Source organism: Vombatus ursinus, unplaced genomic scaffold (genome assembly GCF_900497805.2).
Source record: "Vombatus ursinus unplaced genomic scaffold, bare-nosed wombat genome assembly UNPS02009173.1, whole genome shotgun sequence".
Classification (NCBI taxonomy): domain Eukaryota; kingdom Metazoa; phylum Chordata; class Mammalia; order Diprotodontia; family Vombatidae; genus Vombatus; species Vombatus ursinus.
In genome coordinates this window covers 2,510,345-2,531,115 of record NW_020948951.1, presented here as the reverse complement: position 1 = coordinate 2,531,115, position 20,771 = coordinate 2,510,345, and the positions used below count along the sequence as shown (strand labels likewise).

General features: G+C 44.6%; 2 protein-coding genes and 1 non-coding gene across 11 annotated transcripts in view; all 3 read right to left on the bottom strand.

Moving 5' to 3' along the window:
* The window catches only part of IL27RA (interleukin 27 receptor subunit alpha), a 14,105-nt gene extending 1,917 nt beyond the window's left edge, over nt 1-12,188 (bottom strand). For 4 of the 9 annotated variants that reach the window (XM_027851009.1, XM_027851014.1, XM_027851015.1 and 1 more), the window contains exons 1-10: nt 11,824-12,188; nt 10,265-10,418; nt 9,644-9,813; nt 9,391-9,545; nt 4,394-4,774; nt 3,338-3,521; nt 2,734-2,913; nt 1,746-1,847; nt 1,475-1,633; nt 709-834 (exon numbers count right to left, since the gene is read on the bottom strand). In XM_027851009.1, the coding sequence (XP_027706810.1) occupies nt 709-834; nt 1,475-1,633; nt 1,746-1,847; nt 2,734-2,913; nt 3,338-3,521; nt 4,394-4,774; nt 9,391-9,545; nt 9,644-9,813; nt 10,265-10,418; nt 11,824-11,959 (1,747 nt within the window). In that variant the 5' untranslated portion in view covers nt 11,960-12,188. Of the gene's footprint in view, nt 1-655; nt 835-1,474; nt 1,634-1,745; nt 1,848-2,733; nt 2,914-3,337; nt 3,522-4,393; nt 4,775-9,390; nt 9,546-9,643; nt 9,814-10,264; nt 10,419-11,823 lie in introns of all 9 variants that reach the window. The other 5 variants (XM_027851016.1, XM_027851017.1, XM_027851013.1 and 2 more) reach the window with 4 other exon arrangements.
* Nucleotides 6,637-6,784, bottom strand: LOC114035281. Its single transcript, XR_003568204.1, has one exon. It is a non-coding gene; the product is annotated as a U4 spliceosomal RNA (small nuclear RNA).
* Nucleotides 12,189-12,361: 173 nt separating the features above from the next.
* On the bottom strand, nt 12,362-14,149 carry RLN3 (relaxin 3). Its single transcript, XM_027851320.1, has 2 exons — nt 13,873-14,149; nt 12,362-13,273 (listed from the first exon to the last, which is right to left on the bottom strand). Exons 1-2 carry the CDS (start codon nt 14,033-14,035, stop codon nt 12,993-12,995), a joined length of 444 nt encoding a protein of 147 aa, XP_027707121.1. The 5' UTR covers nt 14,036-14,149; the 3' UTR covers nt 12,362-12,992.
* Between the last annotated feature and the right edge of the window lie 6,622 nt (nt 14,150-20,771).

Sequence of the window (20,771 nt, the reverse complement as noted above, 5' to 3'; positions counted from 1 at the left end):
ACACACACACACACACACACACACACACACACACACACACACACACACTCTCTCTCTCTCTCTCTCTCTCTCTTACCAAAAAGGTCAGGGAAATAGGCTTCTTCTTGCTAATGCTTGCTAATAACAGCCTATCCCCATTTTCACCTCCAGTCATCTCCAACCCCCCTAGCATACTGACTCCCCAGCAAAGCCAGGCATTCTACCATCCAACAGCTGATCCTTTTAGACCCTAAACCTCTGTTAAGAGCTAGGATTTACCACCCACCATCATCATCTGTCAGGACAATTATCCCTTCCATATCACAATTTTCCCTACCATGGCTTCGATAAATCACAGGTCAGCATAAGAAATTAAATGGGATTTTTTTGTGAGTTTTACAAAGGCTGCAGATGACACAGAAAAAGTTTAGAAACTCACAAACACGTAAAACATGTGTATAGTATTATATAAGATAGCCTATGACCAAATATTCAATCCAAATTTTACATTAAGGTACTGTAAACACCCCATAAAAGAAAAATAAAAAAATTCAGACTTCTTCTCTGGTATGAAGGGAGAGACAAAAAATTTTTACCCGGATTTTCCAGATTACAAGGGCACCGAGCCCCTAACCCCTGCAATGTGGAAGGGATAACTGTAGTTCTCAAAGCTTACCACCCCTTCCTCCTCCCAACAGGACCTGGGCCTCCTGTCTCCAGCATACACACCAGGGAGGAAGAGTTGGAGGAGCTGGCCAGGCTGACCAGGGCCAGCAATGGTGGATGCTGTCACCCACATCTTATAGTATCCTCCAGGCAGGTCCCATAGGGTCACATTTAGGGTATCCGCACTCACTAGAGGGACAGAGAAGATGTGGACAGAGCTGTCAGTGAGAGGAAGGTAGAGTGAAGGGGACTGATAAGGGTAAGATGGGTTCATTCTAGGGAGGCTTCCTGGAGGAAGCAGGCTCTGGGCCAGGTTCAGAAGCAGTGTGAAACAATGGAAAGAGCTCTGTGCCAGGTGCCAGGAAACCTGGGTTTTAGTCCCATTTCTGCACTAACTCACAGAGTAGCCTTGTGCTAATCCCTGCCCCCTTTCTGGGCTTCTTAGTTTCCTCATCTGTAAAATGAAAGAATTGGACTATAATCTCTTAAGCCCCATCCAGATCTAACTCCTATGCTCCTAAACTCCTATGCTCCTAAACTCCTATGCTTACTTGTGTGACCCTGTGCAAATTCTTTCCTTTTATGGGCCTCAGTTTCCTTATCTGTAAAATGAGATGATATGAGTACACTCTGAGGGCCTTTCCAAAATTCTGTTATTATATGAGCAACACTGTGATAGGTAAGGAGAAGTTCCTGGGTGGCAGGTTCTAGAATTAGCCACAATGGATTGACCGGTGAGTGTCTACAAAGACGTCCTAGAGAAGGTGGAATCTGAGGCTGGATTGGGGGCCAACATAGGGGGAAGAAGAAGAAGGGGGTAGAGGGTTACCATTCAGAAGGGTGAGGCGCCCAGAGTCTGGCTGCACATACAGGGTGTAGTGTGTGAAGTGTCCCCCACGTTGTCCTCTGGGGAGCTCAGCCCATGCTACAGTCAGTGCCCCACTGGCAGCACTCGGAATCTGCCACAGAACTGGCCCTTCTAGGGGTGCTGGGGGGAAGAGTAAATATCAGAGGCTTTGCTTTGCTTTTCTTTGCAACCCCTTCCCTAGGAACCCACATGCCACCACCCCTCCTCCTATGCCCCCTCCTGGTTCCTTTACCTATCTCCTGACTGTACCCCCAGACTGGAGTGGCAAAGGCCAGGCCCTTCAGAGAGACACTACTCACAGTCACTCGGTATGGAACTCCTTTCTTGAAGTTTCCTTGGAAGAGAGGGAGGGGGCATGGGTCCAGAAAAACCATAGGAAAAGTCCACTCTACCCTTCTCCCTCCCACCCCCATGCCTGCTTCCCCCCTCCTATCGCATCTTCTATTCTTCATCCTTTTTGCTTATGAGCCCCTCCTTTCCACGGTTCCCTAGAACCACCTAATCTCAGAGTTGTAGAGGACCTCGGAAGACATTGAGAACACTCCCACCTCAGACTACCCATATCTCCTGCAACATCCTCTCAAAATGGTCAGTCATCAGGCCTAGAAGACTTACAAATGAAGGAAGACTCATTGCTCCCCTGAGACAGCTCATTCTACTTTTGGACAACTCTCACCAGGAGGAAGTTTTTCCTGATATTAAGCCTACATCTGCAACCTCCACCAACCACCATGAATGTGTAAAACCAGCTATTAGTCATTAAACTACTACTGCCCCCTTTACAAGTCTTCTGTTCTCCAAGCTCGGCATTCCCAAACTGATCTTATAATTTGATCCTGAGTCCTCTCACCATCCTGGTTGAACTCCTTGGGACATGCTGGATCCTGTCAAATGTCCTTCCTAAAATGTGGGGCCCAGAACTGAACAAGTATTGGAAATGAGGCCTGAGTAGAGCAGAAGATAGTGGGATTATCACGCCTTTATTCTGGGCCCAGTGACACTTAATGCAGAGTCATTCTTTTGTATTGTATGACTGATTCCTTTTGAGTTTGCAGTCCACTGAGGACCCTGGCTCTTCTTTTTTTTTTAACCACTCCTAACTCATGTTTTCCCCATGACACAATTTTTCCTGTCCATCTGTCCATCAGTCTGTAGAACCCTTCAGCAGCTTGGAGGGAGGACTGAGGCATCCCTTCAGCCTGATTGGTTCCTTAATTCACCTCTCAGCAGTGTGCTGTGACTCCCATTCGGCACATGGGTCCAGTTGAGCTCCTGGAAAGACGTCTCTTCTTTGGTCCACTCCACTATAAACTCCTGGTGTTCCTGTGGCTCTGCTAACCATGTGACCAACATCCCCTGATTTCCCATGCTGTGTACTTGGACCTGCTTAGGAGCAGAACCTGGGGACAAGTGTGAACCAGGAGGCTTGGTGCCCCAGTTACCAACACAGTAGGGGAGTCAAGGCCTCTTCCACCTCTTCCCCACCCCAAGTCCCATTCCCCCTCCATTACCTCTGCTTCTTCAACTCTCACCCATTGAGTCCCTACTTGCTCTCTGCTATTTCTGCATGGCCTTTCCCCCAAAATCACAGAATCTCAGAGATGGAAGACATATCTACATTCATCTGTTTCAAACTACATCTTAACAAGGATCCTCTTGACAATATCCCTCATTGGTCAGTAGGTAGAACACTTCCAATGATGGGGAACTCATTTCTTCCAGAAGCAATGTACCCCTACTCTGGGATAGTTAGGACTACTTAGAGCCAGGATGGCTTCACCATCCGTCCCTGGTACTTCCTGGAGGAAGCTCACAGTGCCTTACCTGAACAGGCCAGGGTTAGGTTGGATGGATGCCTCTGGCCAGTAATATTGAAGGCCACTATTGATACCCACTCTGTGTCTTTGGGAAGAAGGGTACTGCAGCAGGGGATGACCATAAGGTGCAGGTCTCCACCTGGTACCTGGAACACCACCTTATAGCTCAGCCCCAACCCAGGCATGAGGTCCTAAGCCAGGAAGAGAAGGGATTAATGTGACATGATGGGGATCAGCATTCATTCAATGTCCATTAATAAAGCACCTGCTGTATACGAAGGCCTGTGCTGAGTGCTAAGCCACTTTGGAAGAATGGGATTCAAAGTCTAGCTTAGATTGCTGGACTTGAAGTCAGGAGGCCTGAGTTCAGGTCTTGAATCTGCCATTAATGCTGGGCCACCCTAGGCTGGTCACCCCCGTCTCTTGGTTTCCTCGTCTACAATAAGGAAATAATGTATCTTTTTTTTTTCCTTAGGCAATTGGGGTTAAGTGACTTGCCCAGGGTCACACAGCTAGTAAGTGTCAAGTGTCTGTCTGAGGCCGGATTTGAACTCAGGTCCTCCTGACTTCAGGGCCGTTGCTTTATCCACTGTGCCACCTAGCTTCCCCAATAATGTATCTTGTACTACCTTCCTTGCGGGGTTATTAGAAGAGGGCTTTTAAAATCCATTAATATGCTAAGACAAGAGTTCCTACCCTCCCCAGCCCATAGTCTAGAAAAAGGACATTCCCTTATATTAGAACATTTGAACCCTTTAAGGTTGCAAGTATCAAAAGACATTGAGGACCAGGGAGGGGAAGAGTCTCTCTCAAAGTCACACAGCTACTCAGCGGCCAGAATAAATGACTTGAACCCAGGTCCCTGACCATCAAGTCCAGTACACTTTCAATTACATTATGCTGCCCCAATTGGGACTCAGGAAACTGAGTCCAAGTTCTCTCTTTCCCAGGTTCTGTGGATCTACCTTCCCCTTCCCACCCCATCTCCCATGCCCAAGTTACAGCTCCCTCTGACCTGGGGCCCAGGCACACCCTTGAGGAACACCCCCAGACCCCAGGTCACCTTCCATAGCAAAACATAGGACTCTTCTTGAGGGTGTGGGCCACTGCAAGGCAACCCAAAGACCCACACGTCCACCTGGCCGGTTGGGGCTAAACAGAAGCACAAGGACAGAGAAGGATGGAGTGAGGAACTTCTCCAGTCACTAGGAAGGAGAGAGGAGATGGTGGAAACACATGAGTGTCCAGCACTTGGGTCTCTCAGCCCTAAGAGAGGAAAGGACTTACCAGCAGGGAGGCTTTGGAATTTCAGGGTGGCGCTCCAGTCACTCCAAAAGCCCATATTGTTTTGCAGTTGGGAGCGGGAGGATACCTCATAAACTGTGGCTGGCTCTAAGCCTGGAAGCTCCAGAAAGGATGAAGTTAATAAATCTCTAGGCTCCACCTGAGGAAGAGATGAGGAGGGGTCATAACCCTCATGAGTGAGAAATAGCTCCCATAGGTCATGTAATAACCTCCATGGATCTATAGAATAATATACTATATAATAATAAAAGATTCTATAATACAATATATAGAATAATGTCCAATGAGCCTGTATTATTACATGTAATTACTCTCATGGGTCATGAGCTCCATGGGTCAAACAATACCTGCCATGGGCCATATAATAATCTCAATGGGCCCACTTAACATATGATTATCCCATGGGAAGCCTTATGAAGTGATACAGAATGAAGACAGCCTTGTGGCATACGATTGCAACGGAGTACTATTGTCATCCATGAAATGACGAGGGGGATAATTTCAGAAAAACATGACAACACCTATATAAACTGATGCAAAGTGAAGTGAGAAGAACCTGGAGGTCATTGTGCACAGCAATGTCATAATAATGATCAACTGTGAAAGTCTTGGCTTACTCTGATCAATACAATGATCCAAGACAATTCCAAAGGACTTGATGAAAAAATGCTCTCCACCTCCAGAGAGAGAGCTGATGAACTCTGAGAACAAGCTGAGGTATAATTTTCTCTTTATTTTTCTTGCTTTTTTTCCAACATAGCTAATATGGAAATTTGTTTTGCATGATTTCACATGTACAATTGATTTTCATTTTGCTTGCCTTCTCAGTGGGTGGGGGAGGAGGTGGGAGGGAGAGAGAGAATCTGGAACTCAAAATTTAAAGAGAATATACTGTTAAAAATGAGTAAATAATAAAATAGAATAATTTTTTAAAAGAACGAAGGCAGCCAAACCAACATAGTAATAATAACTACCACGATTTATGCTGGGCTTGAAGGTTTATAAAGTACTTTAGATACTACCTGGGCAACTCATGTCATTTCTCTGAAGGATATCAAACTGCCTGCCATTTTCAGAAGGGGGTGGGGAAAGAGGATGGGAGAAAATTTTGGAACTCAAAATCTTATAAAGATGAATGCTAAAAATTTGCTTGACCACGTAACTGGGGAAAAAAATAAAATATAAAATGAGAGGTTGAATTAGGTGGCTTCTGAGACTCCTCCCAGCTCCAAGTTCTATGCTCCTAGGGTCTTGTTTGATTCTTGCCCAACATTATAGGCACCATCATATCCTTATTTTTACAGATACGGAAACTGAGGCTCAGAGAGGTCATCCGTGGTCACACAACTAGTAAGTGTCAGAGTGAAGAACTGAACCCAAGTTGCTCTTGACCTCAAGTCCAGTGCTGACCACACAGCCCCTTCCCACAGTTCATAATGATGAAATTAAGGCAATAACAGCAACAAAATCCATGCTAAATAAATCACCAAAATGTTCAAAACAAGCAGGATGATTTGACTACTATCACATCAAAGATAATATACAGGTCTTTTGTCCTGAGATTAACAGCTGAGAAATAACAAAAGATGTTCACGTTGATCATAGCCTCAGGGGCCAGGTTGCTGACCTGATTCCTGGGCAGCCCCTGAGGTGGCACAGTGGGGCACATTGTGGATAAAACACTGGCCCTGGAATCAGGAGGACCTGAGTTCAAACACTGTCTCAAATACTTACTAGCTGTATGACCCTGGTCAAGTCACTTAATCCTGGTTGCCGAGAGAGAGAGAGAGAGAGAGAGAGAGAGAGAAATAACAGAAGTTCCCAAATATATATAGTAATTTATAAATCTCTTTTTTTTCTAGTTTTGTTTGTTTTTCTTTTATTTTTTTTTTAAGATTAAACAGGCTTTATTATGAACTCGAATGCAAAATTCTAGATATATAGACTCCAGGGACAATTAGTTTAGAAAACACTCTTTTTTTTTTAATAAGAATAACTCAGTCTCCGTAGAAACTGTCAAAAATTGCCAGTGCTGACTATATTTCAAGCCATCATGGTGGGGTACTGGGAAAAGTTAAAAGTTTTCGATTAGCAATAATCTCACCTTGGATAAACCTCATTGGCTACAATATTACCACTGCGCAAAGCTTTTGTTCTTACTTATATGTTTGTATATGAGTGGTAACAGCAGAATAGCCAGAGACAACCTGGGCTCAATATGATACATATAGACTGTGTGACCTTGGACAAGTCCCTTAACATCTTGGCTCACCAGGCAATTCTCTAAGACTCTAAGTTGCTTAGTAGCTGGTGATCTGCATTGATAGAGGGGATTTTTCTCACTGGGAGGTTCTGACAACAATGAAATCACAAGTGTGGAACTTTATCTATCATCTATCAATTTTAAAATCTCTATTATAAATATACAGTACATATGTTGTTGTTGTTCAGTCATGTCTAACTCTTCATGATCCCATTGGGAGTTTTCTTAGCAAAGATACTAGACTGGTTTGCCATTTCCTTCTCCAGCTCATTTTAAGATGAGGAAACTGAGGTAAACAGGGTTAAGTGACTTGCCCAGGGTCACACAGCTAAGAAGTGTCTGAGGCCAGATTTGAACTCATGAAGATGAGTCTTCCTGACTCCAGACCCGGTCTCTATCCACTGTGCCACCTAGCAACTCCATAATACATATGGGTGTATATACATGTGTGTATATATATTTATATTTTTATATATTACACATAACATATATAATTTTACATATACATTTGTATATAAATATATTTATTTATCATTTATTTATTTAATTTTATTTAATATTTATTTATATTATTTATATATACACATTTAAATACTCTTTTTCAATGAAAGTTAAAATAAAATGGATTTAAAAATTAATAGTAGCCTTCACGAGCCACATAACAAACCCCACTGGGTTTTGTAATAATCCCCGTGAGCCATGGAATAACTTCCATGTGCCATGAGGCCCTGTAAGGAGCAGAAGCCCAGAATCTCTGGATTGGACGGAAACTCAGAAGTGGTCTAGTCCAAGCTATCCCTGAATAAGAATGTCTTCTGCCACATACTGGCTAAGTTCAGCCTTTGCTAAAATGCCTCTAGTAATGGTGACCTCACTACTTCCCAAGGCAGTGGGCCATAGAGGCAATAAACGTTTATTAAATTCCTAACCTGTGCTAAGTGCTGGGGATACAAAAAAGAGGCAAAAGACAATCCCTGCCCTCAAGGAGTGCACAATCTAAATGGGGGGAGAGACAACAAGCAAACTATGTACAAACAACCTCTATACAGGGTAAATAGGAAATGATCCACAGATATAGTACCTACCTCCTACAGGGAATACACTAGGATTGAGAGATTGGGAAAGGCTTCTTGGAGAAGGTGGGATTTTAGTTGGGACTTAAAGGAGTTGGAGATAAGAAGGGAGACATGGGGGTTATTACACAGATGAAGATATTAGTCACTACTCTTTGGGGCTAGTCATTCAGCCTAGCCTAAATCTTTAGAGTTATTTTATAATCTAGCCCACATCTGTCTCCCTATCACAGACACGTGGGCTTGACTATTCTGGGTCTGATCATGTCATCCCCTCCCCTTACTCCATAAACTCCAGTGACTCTATTCCCTCCAGAATCAAATACAAAATGTTCTGTTTGGCATTCAAAGCCCTTCATAACCTAGTCCCCACCTACTTTTCCAGTCTTCTTATACTTCATGTATTTTTCAATCCAGTAACACTGGCCTCCGGACTGTTCTATAAACAAGACACTCATCTCTTGGCTCCCAGCATTTTCTCTGGCTGTCCCCCAAGCCTGGAATGTTCTCCTTCCTCCACTCTGACTGCTGACCTCCCTGGCTTTCTTTAAGTCCCAGCTAATATCCCATCTTTTACTGGAAGTTTTCCCCAACTCCTCTTAATTCCAATGCTTAATTCCTATGTTATTTCCTATTCATCCTGTATATGGCAGCTAAGTGGCGCAGTGGATAGAGTACTGGGCCTTGAGTCAGGATGACTCATCTTTATGAGTTCAAATCTGGCCTCAGACATTTACTTAGCTGTGTGACCCAGGGCAAGTCATTTAACCCTGTGTAACTCAGTTTCCTTATCTTTAAAATGAGCTGGAGAAGGAAATGACAAACCACTCCAGTATCTTTACTAAGAAAATCCCACATGGGGTCATGAAGAGTCAGACATAACTGAACAACAACATTTATGTAGCTTGCTTTGTATATATTAGTTTGCACATTGTCTCACCTATTAGGCCGTAAGCAACTTGAGGTGTCAGGGACTGCCCTTTGTCCTTTTTTTTTTTTTTTGGTAGCACTGTGCCTGGTACATAGGAGGCCCTTAATAAATGTTTATTGATTGACTGATGGACAGAGTCACATGTAGTCATCAGTTAATCCTATCCAGAACCTACTTATATGGGAAGTAGCATGGTATGATACAAAGAGAACCCAGAAGATTTGTATTCAAATTTGGGTTCTGCCACCCACTGTTTGTGTGACCTTGGGCAAGTCATTTCCCTTCCCTGTGTTTCTTCATCTGTAAAATGGGGCCAATGATAATAGTACCTATCTCCTAGAGCTATTATGAGGATCATTTGAATTAACATATGTAAAGTGATTTGTAAACCTTAAAGTACCATATAAATACTAGTTATGAGTATTATTACTATTTTCTGGAACGTCAAACTCAAAATGGCCTTCAGAAGTTTGGGAGATGCGACTCACATATTGCCATACTGAAGCAGAGATGTCCCGGAAACGAAGCTGATACTTGAAGTTTTCATGGGGAGGCCAGGCCGGAGCAATGACAGTGACAGTGACCACTGTGGGGTCATCAGAGAACTCTACTTCATGGGATAACTTTGGTGGCTCAGGCTTCACTGGGGGAGAGAAAAAAGCAGTGTCCCTGTGGGCCCCAGGGTCCCCCAATCTGCCACTCTCCAGACAGGCACCCCCTTCCCTTGCTCTCTGGGAGTACCTATGGAATCCAAATACAAGCTTAATGGCTCCGGGTCTCCAGGCTGGGAAGCGTTGTCCTTTGGGCTCAGCCATACAAGGTACCGGTCAGAGACAGTGAGACGCTCTCGTTCCACAATGATCCAACTTTGGCCTTTGGGCACTGTGACATTTTGGATCCTGTTAGGGTGGCTGGTGAGGGAGAAAACAGAAAGACTGTGGAGGAGGCAGGGCACAGGAAGCTAGAAGCACCACAGCCCTGGACGGGATAGCTGTCCTCTCATTTGACACACGAGAGAAGTTACAGGATCATAGGCCGAAAGCTAGAAGGGGACTCAGAGGCAGTCCACTTAAACCTCTCCATTTTACAAATGAGGAAACTGAGGCCTCAGGAGATTAAATGATTTGCCCAAGATGATATTTAATAAGCATCAAAGGCAAGATTTGAACCCAGGTTCTCCCATTCCCGAGCCAGGGCTCTTTCCAATGCACCACATTTCTCTTCAGTAAGGGAAGACTTGGTCACATGGAGGAGGAAGTACATCAACGGGGTTAGGGGGTGGGACCCAAAAGCTGCCATTTCTCTGGTGCTGTTGGAGGAAGGGATGTGGGGGAGGAGGTAGAAAAGTCACATTTTACTCACTACTTTAAGCTCTGATAGTAGAAGTTATAAGGAATGCCAGGATCCAAGCTGGGTTCCCAGGTACAGTTCATGTGCCCCTTGGGTCTCATACAGTAGCACTGGAGTTGACGGAGTGGAGCTGAGGAGGGCAGGGATCCCTGGTCAGCATGCTGCCCTGTTCCAGTAAACCCAGAGAGAGCTAGTCACGTTATTCCCCTCGCCCGCAAACCCGAGGCTCCTTATTGCACCCGTAGTCACGATCAACCTCTGCTGCCTGGCCTTTCCAACCTCGTCTCCTATCATGCCCCTTTACTCACTTTCCATTCCCCTCCTCACACTCCAGCCAAACTACTGGACTCCCTGACCCCTCAGTTAAGCTCACCACCCTCCTGGCTCATGTTGTCCCCCATGTCTGGAGTATTCTCTCTCCCTCTTTTATCTGCTTAATTCCCGGAGTCTTTTAAAGACCTGAAAGGGATTATTGATCCATTCCTCCCATTTCATAAAGGAGGATACTGAAGGCCAGAGAGGGCTCAAGTCCAGCAGCTGGTCAGTGGCAGGAATGGGAGGCACCTCAACTTATCTATTTTTGAACTCTTTCCTATAGACCTCCCTGACTTCCCATTTCTTCCTAGAAGCCCCTGAATCCTTTGGTTTGACTCAATAACGGCCTTCTTCTGGGTTCACATGTGTTACTTCTTTTCTACCTCTCTGATCATGTAATCATGAAGAGTATATAGCCTGATAAAGTACAGTGTCCTAGTGCTTTGAGATTGGCAAAGCACTTTCCTCGTGACTATCCTGTAAGTTAAGCAATGTAAATATTTTCATCCCCATTTTACAGAGGATGAAACTGAGACTGAGGGATAAAACTACTTAACAAAGCTAAGTGAAATTTTTACACTGAAGTTCACAAAGCACTTTATATACATTCTCTAATTCATTCTTCCCAACAACTCTGGGAGGTAGGGACTATAGGTATTACCTGTACATTTTAGAGGTAAAGAAGAAACTGAAGTTCAGAGAGGTCCAGTGATTTGCCCATGGTCCCCACTGCTAGTGAGGAAGTATCTGAACCAGGATTCCAATTCAGGTTTCAACTAAGTCTTGAATTTTTTTTTACACTTGGCATGTACCTGTGTCATCCCCTGCAGTAGCAGCAGTCTCCACGAATTCAAGGGATATGTTTTATCAGAATTTCCTAGTTTACCCAGTGACCAGCACAAGCTCTGTACAGAGACTGTTTAATAAATATCATTTGAATGACCAACTGCCAGCTTCTGCCGCACCTGGGGCTGGGGCCTTACTTAGCGGCCCAGAGCTCTCCCAACCCTCCTTCCTCCCTTGCCAAGCTGAGTACATCTCATCCACCAGGTCTCCTACATTCCCTGGGGCCCCTGAGGAGTTAGCTTCCCAGCGGCTAAGGGCTTGGGGGGGGGGGGGGAATAGAAAGAGAAGGCAAGAAAGATCCTACCCAGCACCTGCCTGAGGCGCACCATGAAGCAGGGGCCTTCCAGGACCACCAGAGCTGGGTGAACAGCCCAAGGGCACAGAAGATTGTAGAGCCGTTAATCACTCACCCTCTGGGACATCCAGAGACCTCACTGGCAAAGTCAGCAACAGCCACAGCATTAGCAGCAGCTTTGGTGGTAGTGGCTGCATCAGGAACAGAGGGAAGCTGGTGTCTGGAGTCCAGTTGAACCCAAGTGTGTCCATGGTAGCCCCTATCTGGCTCCCTGTGCTCCTTCCAGTTAATCCAGACTTGGGGCAGAAAGTCCCAGATCATGGGAGGGAGGTATACCACAACTGAAGGGCCTATGAGGATGAACGTTTCTCTTAGGGGAACTAAGGCAGAAGGGAAGTGTGCCCCTCAGCTGGGCGGTGAGGAGAAGGGGTGCTGGTTGACCACCCACCCCTACAATGACCTACACACACACACATACAAAGTCATTCTGAGTTTTATTGAGACTTTGAGAGAGCTTGGACCAGGGCCAACCCACATCCTGAACCCAGGCATCCGGCCTCCCAGCCCCAGCCACCCACCCTTTCCCCATCCCCCACAGTGAGCACAGAATAGCAACCGTCAATTCCCTGCGTGACTAAATGATTCTGGGTGTAGAGTAATGTAGGTATCACTGTGTGTGGCGTGGCTGTGAGTGTTCACAATCATGTATGGGCCAATCCCAGGTTGCAACTGTAGGAATACATCTGAGGTCCTGTCCAGCTTTAATCCATGATCCAATAATTCTGTATGACAATTTTTTCACCTAGACCGGAAATCAGTGACTTAGGAGAGCTCTCTATGACCACCCCCACAATGGATGTCCTCCTTGTATCCACAATAACAGCAGAAGAGTGATGGGTGGGGTGAATTAGGCGGGGTCCATTTCCCCAGGCTCTGTTCCCCAAACAGGTTCAGGGTAGGGTAAGCTCAAGGACCAGGCAGAGGAGAGATTCAAAGTTGAGGTGATAATACATACAGATCTAGGGCTGGGCCAGAGGGGCAGTCTGGAGAAGAGAATAAGGAGCAGACAGAAAGAGGAAGGACCTGGAATCTCACACCAGAAAGGAAAGTAGAGCAGAGAAAGGGAAGGGAAGGGAAACCCAGTCTAGCACTGGAAAATGGAGTGAGGGAAGAACAAAGTAGGGACAAGTGTGAGAGGCAAGAGCTAGAGCGTGGCCCCAGGAGGGGCAGAGAGCGGGGGGACCTGGAGTCTTGAACCAGGAGGAGTAGAGGGGGGATGGTCACTCAGCACAGGCTGCTGATCTCAGTCTTGCTACAGCCCCACTTGCAGCAGTTGCTGGAGACACCTGCGAGAACATCCCGACCACCTCGAAGGAAGCCCTGGCCAGACCTGGCCTCAGGCTCTGACTCTGACCGGCTCCTGGACATCCCGGACCAGCTAGGGCCTCCCACACTGCTGTAGAAGTCTTCAGGCTCCCTGGACAGTGGCAAGAGGGGACTGGACAGCCATTCAATCGAAGTGGTCTCCTGGGACTCACCCCCCAGCTCCTCAGCAAAGGCATCCCCTGGAGAAAAGAGTAAGGCATTATATCTCCCATGAATGGACTACCTTAGTCCCTTAACTGCCTCAGACTTCCTTCCCCAACAAAGAGATTTAGAAACTTCCAGCTTGTGCCTCTCATCTGTGCCTGGTGGTCCCCTGGATTTTCAGGGGGGTCCCCTGGGTTTTGAGCACATCTCCTTTCTCCCCAGGACAGAATAATGTCTTACATTTGCCTGTCCAACACCCCACAGAACCCTTAAATGTAAGTGGAAGTGTAATGCTAACAGTTCACATTTCAATGTCTGTTCCCTCATCAATAAAATGAATTTCGATAAGACGGTCTCTAAGATCTCCTCTGGCCGTGTCTCTGATCTGGGTTTCAATCCTGTCTTTGACAGAGACGGGCCATGTGACCTGGGATGAATTCCAGTCTGCTCTCTGAGCCTGAGTTTCCTCATCTGTAAAATGAGAGGACTAGATTAGGTAGCCTTCCAGTTCTGACTCTGATTCCTAGCTATCCCTGGCCCAGCCTGAAGCAGCCCCCATCCCAGCACCCCGTGTCTTGTTTGGGCTTTGACTTGACTCCAGGTCTCTGTTCCCCCTTCCCTTCCTACTACTCACCTGCCCTAGCCCTTCTCCATCGAGATCCCCCACAGGTAAAGATGACAGCCCGGATGAATTCTCGACCACACAGCTTTACTGCATAGGGAGATGTCCGGCCCTCGGTTGCTGGCAGATCCCCCAGCAAAGCCCACAGTACCAGCAACAGCACAACCTTGGGCATGGTGGACCAGAGGCAACGACTGCTGGGGAGAAACACCTGCCCTGGAGCCAGAGCACGATCTCAGGCCCAGCTGCCTTTTTCCATTCCTGCTTCTGCCTCCTCATTTATAGCCAACTGCTGGAAGATAAGGTATGACCTCTCTTATCTCCTCCAGCTAGCAGCAGGACCAATGTCTGTCTGCTCGACCCCTCCATTCCCAGGAGAGTCACCTGGGTTTAGCGATAACCTTTCCCCAGTGATGAGGGGAGGCTTGGGGAAGGGCAGATGATCAGGCAGGGACAGGGGAGGCGGGGGACTGAGGAGGATACGTGTCACTGACATTGCTGCAGATGAGGAAAATAACTAGACTTCCAACTGGGAGCCAAGGAGCTCGAATCCTTCTGCTGGGAAAAACACTCACATAGGATTTAGAACAAGATGGAATCTCAGAAACCATGTAATCTAATCCCTTCATTTCAGATGAAGAAACCTAAGCCTAGAAAGGAGAAGTGATTTTAGTTTAATTTAATTCAATGAACAGTAGGCACCTGCCATGTAGAACTCAAGAGTTTGGAGCTGGACATGCAAAGATAAAAATAAGAAAGTCCTTTCTCTCAAAAATATTACATTGTACTTACTGAGTGTGGCAGGAGACACAACATATAAACAAGTAAATATAGTATGAGGAAACTTGAGGAGGGAGTGAACACAAATAAATGGTGGAGATTGAGGAAATTGAGGAAATTTCCAGAGGAATTAAGCCTTAAAGAAAGAAAAGGCAGAGGATGTAGGTCATTCTAAACATGGGAAATGGCTTGTGCATGGAGACAAGAGGTGGAGGATGGAGTTTGGTGAATAGCTAGTAGTCCAGATGGGCTGGGATGTAAAGTCCATGAAATGTAGGACTAGGAAACATGACTGGAAAGGTGGGTGGTGCCAGGCTGTGGAAGACCTTAAATACCAAGGTTGTTGTGGAGACCCAAAGAGATAATATATGGAAAGCATTCTGCAAACATTAAATTGCTTGAATGCTAGTTATTTTTGTTAATTAGGAGAGGAGAGGCCCAAAAGGACTCTGAGGTCACACAGCTAGAAAGTATCAGGATTCTAATCCAGTTTTCTGCCTCTAACCACGTGTTCTTTTTATTACACAAGGGGAGAGAGACAGATAGACAGAGAGAGATAGAGAGAGATAGAGAGACAGAGAGACAGACAGAGAGAGACAGAGAGACACAGAGAGAGACAGAGACAGAGAGAGAGACAGAGAGAGACAGAGAGACAGAGAGAGACACAGAGACAGAGAGAGAGACAGAGAGAATACCAAATAGAGCAAGGTTCAGGGACTTACAAATGGAACTGAGAATCAGGGAAACATAAACAAAAGTTTTGAGGATCTATGAGAAGCAAGGCTAAAGGGAACAGAGCCAGGGGAATTCAAGGGATCATAGGACCGAAAAGATAAATGAGTCATTCAGTTAATAAACATTTATTAAGCATATACTATGTGCTAGACTATGCTAAGTGCTAGGGATACAGAGAAAGATAAAAGATAGTCCCTAACCTCGAGGAGATCGCAATCTAATGGGAGAGAGACCTGTAAACAACTATACACAAACAAGCTATGCATAGGAAATAATCAACAAAGGGGAGGTAACACAATTAAGAGGGGATAAGAAAGGCTTCTGGTAGATGGTAGGATTTTATCTGGGACTTGGCTGAGTGTAGGATAGACTGAAATAGGAAGAGACTTATGGCAGGCCGACCAACCAGAAATCTATTACCATAGTCCAGGAGTGAGGAGATGAGGGCCTGCATCAGGGTGGTAGCAGTACTCAAGGAGAGAAGGGGGCATTTTGGAGGGATGTTACAAAGGTAAAAATCAACAGGTCTTGGCAACAGATCAGAGATGAGGGATGAGAGTGAGGAATCAAGGATGATGCCCTGGTTGCAAGCATGGTGGACTAGTGGTGCCTCTGACAGTATTAGGGAAATTTGGAAGCGGGGGAGGTTTTAGGGGGAAACATTACGAGTTTAGCTTTGGACATGTTGAGTTTAAGACGTTTACAGGACATCCAGTTCAAGATGGAGATTAGGGCCAGATAATTAGATTTAAGAACCATCTGCATAGAGATGATAATTGAATCAATGAGATCACCAAGTGAAATAGTATAAAGAGAACCTAGGGCAGACCCTTGTTAGTAGGTATGACCCAAACACCTCATTATATAATTTACAGAATAGGAATCTCAGAAATGGAAGGGACTACAGGGGCCATCTTGTCCTGTACCTGAGCACTTGCCCTCTACTCCAGGTAAGTCATCTAGCCTTTGGGAAGACAGTACCTCTAGGGACAACCCATTTCAGTTGTGGGTAGCTCTAATTGTTACATCAAGCCTCAACTGGCCTTCCATCGACTTCCATGTATTGTTCCTAGCTCCACTGTCTGAGGCCAAGCAGAACATGTCTAATCTTCCTCTCAAGGAACAGCCCTTCAGCTATTGTCTTTCTGCTAATTGTGTCTTTCTCTAGTTTTAACCTATTTCCTTCTAATTACTCTTTTATGGAAGAGTCCTCAGTCACTGCACCAACTACTCATTCTGTTTTGGGCATGCTCCAAGCATGGGGCTTTGGTGCAACCAAGACTTCACTCTATGGTACTATTTCCTTTGTATGAACACTACTTTCCTTGGACGGCTAGGTGGCGCTGTGTCTAGAACATAGGCCTTTAAGTTCAAAGCCAGCTTCAGATATTTGAAGCTATATGACCTTGGGCAACTCAATCTTTGTCCCTCAGTTTCCTCATCTGTAAAATGGTGATAACAATAGTACCTACCTCCCAGAATTGTTATGAGGACAAGTTAGTATTTGCAAAGTGTTTTGCAAAGTTTAAAGTGCTGTATAAAAGGTGGCTACTATTTTCTAAATGCCACCTATAACTGAGTTAGCTTCTTTTGACTGCCCTGTGCCATACTGAGTTTTCAGCCCATGAACACCTCCAAATCTTTTTCATGTAAACTGCTTTCCAGCCACACTTTTCCCATCCATTACTTGTGCAGGTGATTTCTTTTTAACCTAAGTGAAGGATTTTAAATTTATCTAAATTTAATTTCATCTTATTGGATATGGTCCCTCATTCAAGCTGCCAAAAATCTTTTTAGATCCAGACTGCCAAATAGTATATTAGCTATCCTTAGTTTTTGGTCATCGGAAATTGGATTTAAAATGTCATCTATGCCTTCATCCAAGTCATTGAGAAATGTCAAACAGCTCAGGACCAAAGACATCTAGATGGTCCCTGAGGCACTCCTTTCCAAGCTGACATCAACTAATTAATGACTCACCCTTTGAGTCTGGTCATTCAATCAATTCAGAATCTACCCAGCTGTACTCCCACCTAACTCATTTTTTTCCATCTTGCTCATGAGGATGACATGAGGGAAATTCTGCTTTTCTTATATATTATTTCTATAACATGTCATTGATCTGCCAGCCTAGAAACCCATCAAAAAAGGAAAGCTTTTGTCATCTGACATGACCTCTTTTTCTTTGTAAAGTTGTATTGCCTTTTTCCTTTCTATCACAGGAATTTCCAGGATATAACTCATCTCCTCCCCTCTGAATCTTTTGTAAAAAGGGGGAAAAAAAGAATCTAGCAACTGAATCTGATAAATTATTCAAAATTCTGTACTAATTGTCTCCCATCTTTATAGAGACCTATGGACCTATTTTCTCTCCAGGGTCAAGATTAGCACGACCTGGGGTAAAACACTCGAAGTTAAGGCTATGGGATTCACATCAAGACTCAAACACTGATCTGTCTCCTTCCTCTGGGCCTCAGTTGCTTTCTCTGAAAATCATGGGTCTTGGGATTCAGAAGGGACCCAGATTTGAGTTCTATACGTAAGGTATGTGTGGTTGGTAGCTGTCTACATCTATATATGGCTTGAACGGCTCTGCTTGAAATGTGGCATAGATGTTCTAACCTGGGATCTGGCCCACCTCTCTCTCTCTAATTTTGGAGGCAATGGGGGTTAAGTGACTTGCCCAGGGTCACACAGCTTAGTAAGTATCTGAGGCCAGATTTGAACTCAGGTTCTCCTGACTCCAGGGCTGGTGCTCTATCCACTGCACCACCTAGCTGCCCCCTGCCCATCTCTCTAAAAGGGAGCTGGAGATTTCCACATTTGTGGGGAGCAGGAGTGGCGCAGTGGCTGGCCATTTGCTCTTTCCCTCACTTATACCCAGAAGGGATATTGAGCTAGAATTATATCTCTCCACCACAACTCAAGTATTGGTAGTCTAGGGGTACAATACTTTGGGGCCCACTTTCTCTGATCACTCTTCTCAAGAGGAAGGTAGCACTTAGCTTATTATTTTTATCAACTTAGCTCTTACCAAAAGCTGGTTACAGAAAAGACCATCATGAATAGCTAGTACATTTCTTTATCAAAGTAAATAGTTAACAAAAATTAGGGGAGCTATACAGATTAATAATAATAGCTAGCATTTATATGGTGCTTTAAGGTTTGCAAAGCACTTTACAAATATTGTGGTAGGTAGGAGGAGAATAGATCAAAGAATAAACACGATTTCATCAGCTCTTTAGCTGGAAGTGAAATAAGAGCTCAGCTCAACCAAGGACAGAAGTAATCTCACCAAGGGGATTTCCAGTCATTTTAGTCTCTAAGATTGTAAATTCTGAAAGTCAAGTGACATGATGGGAGGCCTGAGGGCTCCAGAGAGATCTCCAGTCCTCTGACGGCCTCCAACACACTGAAGTCACATCTTTCTCACCCAGGTATGTAGAACTCAATCAACCGGCTTGTTCCTTTAAAAAAAAAAAAACCACCCCAGGTATGGGCAGAGGTGTTAGATATGAAAAGTGAAAATTTTAATTCATTTCAATTATTATTAAGTAACTATTGTGCGCCAAATACTGTGCTGGGTAGCGAGAATACGAAGATGAACCAAGGGCTATGCTTATTCTCAAGGAATTCACAAGTCACACACATCTATACGGCATGTATCATCCGAGCACACACAATACAAGGCAGCATGTGGTAAGTGAAAATCAATCGACATTTATTAAGTACCTATTCTGTGCCAGGCACTGTGCCTAACACTGAGGATACAAAAAGAGGCAAAAGACGGACCCTGCCCTCCAGGAGCTTACAATCTAATGGGAAAAGGAGAAGTCCAGCGAAGTGTAAGGCTGAGAAGGGAAGAGTCAATTGCCGATTGGGGATAGCAATTTAATTTTTACTTAGCACTTTAACCATGCATTTCAGTCAGACTTCATCTAGAGAACTCTGTTCAGTCCTTGGAGCTGGAAGGACATTTTTTAGGAAGGACATTAATAAGCTGGAAAATGTCCCAAGTAAAAGATTATGTCAAAGAAGGCTGGATTGAAGGTACTGGGGATGATTATCCTAGAGAAGACTTAGGCATTTTAGTGTCTTCAAGAATTCAAAAGGTTGTTATGGTGAAGCAGGATTTAGAATTATTCTGCTTGTTGGATGTTACAAAGATGAAGATTTCAGGCTTGATGTAAAGAATAGCTTACTAATAAAAACTAGTTATCCCAAAGTGGAATGGGCTGCCCTAAGACTCTTCTGCAGGAGAGTTTTAAACAAAATATTTGCCAGGTTTGGGGGGTATGGGTGGAATTCTTGTTCAGGTCTCCCTTGGGACAGCTAGGTGGTGCAGTGAATAGAGTACCAGCCCTGAAGTCTGGAGGACCTGAGTTCAAATCCGATCTCTGACACTTGACACTTACTAGCTGTGTGACTCCGGACAAATCACTTAATCTTTGGACTCCATGACTTCCTGTATTCTCTTCCTACTCCAGGAATTTGTGAAAGGCACCACCCATCCCTCTTTGGTCCTGGATGCAGGAGGAAGATGACAAAGGGGTCCTCATTTCATAAGTTTAGAAATAAGAAGCACACTTCCTGTCCTCATTGTGGCTCCAAGGCAAAGCATCTTCAGAAGTCATATGTGTCAAATGTTGATACCCTATTAAACACACAAAAAAATATAACTAGAGTACCAAGCTGAGAAACTCACCACTGCTGGTACTGGTCCAATGAGGCATCTATGGATTCCATGAAAGAAAATAACCCACCTAAAACCCAAGAGAGCAGCCATTATTGTAACTAGTTCATCTTGATTCAACTATTTGTTAAAATAAATATTCTGAATAAAAGAGACAGAAACAAGAAGGAAGGAAATAAGGAAGGGAGGGAGGGAGGAAAGAAAGAATTTTTAAAAAGTACTGGATTAGGGGCTCCCATTTCTATTTGAGTTTGACTCCACTGAGGTAGACTGCAAAGAAGAGAGTCATGTGAGATAAGCCTACGGCTAGGCTGTAGAATGCCAGAATCACAGAATCAAGCTAGTGGTGAATGAAACTCAATGAGTTTCTATGACCAAAAAATTCCTTTGAAAATATTCCCAACAATTTGATTTATACAGTCTGCTTAAAGACCTCCCAATGAGCTTACACCTCTAGAAGCAGCTCATCTTTCCTGAAATAATATTTATAAAAGCACTTAGCACAGTCTGATATCACAGTAGGTACTTAATTGCTTGTGAAAACAAGCAGGCTTCAAATTCTTCAAGTAATCCTCTTAGAACATGTTTTCTAGTACTCACCATCCTGGTTGACTTCTTTTGAATCTTTCTCGTTTGTCTAAGTCTTTCCTAAAACATGATCCCCAGAATTGAGCATAGTTCTCCAGATGTAGCCTGACAGAGC

What these genes read in the sequence shown, in the direction of transcription:
- RLN3 (XM_027851320.1), bottom strand. Translation starts at nt 14,035, where the DNA reads ATGCCCAAGGTTGTGCTGTTGCTGGTACTGTGGGCTTTGCTGGGGGAT. An exon ending in ATGGAGAAGGGCTAGGGCAG is followed by an intron (nt 13,274 to 13,872) that starts GTGAGTAGTAGG and finishes TCTTTTCTCCAG; the next exon opens with GGGATGCCTTTGCTGAGGAG.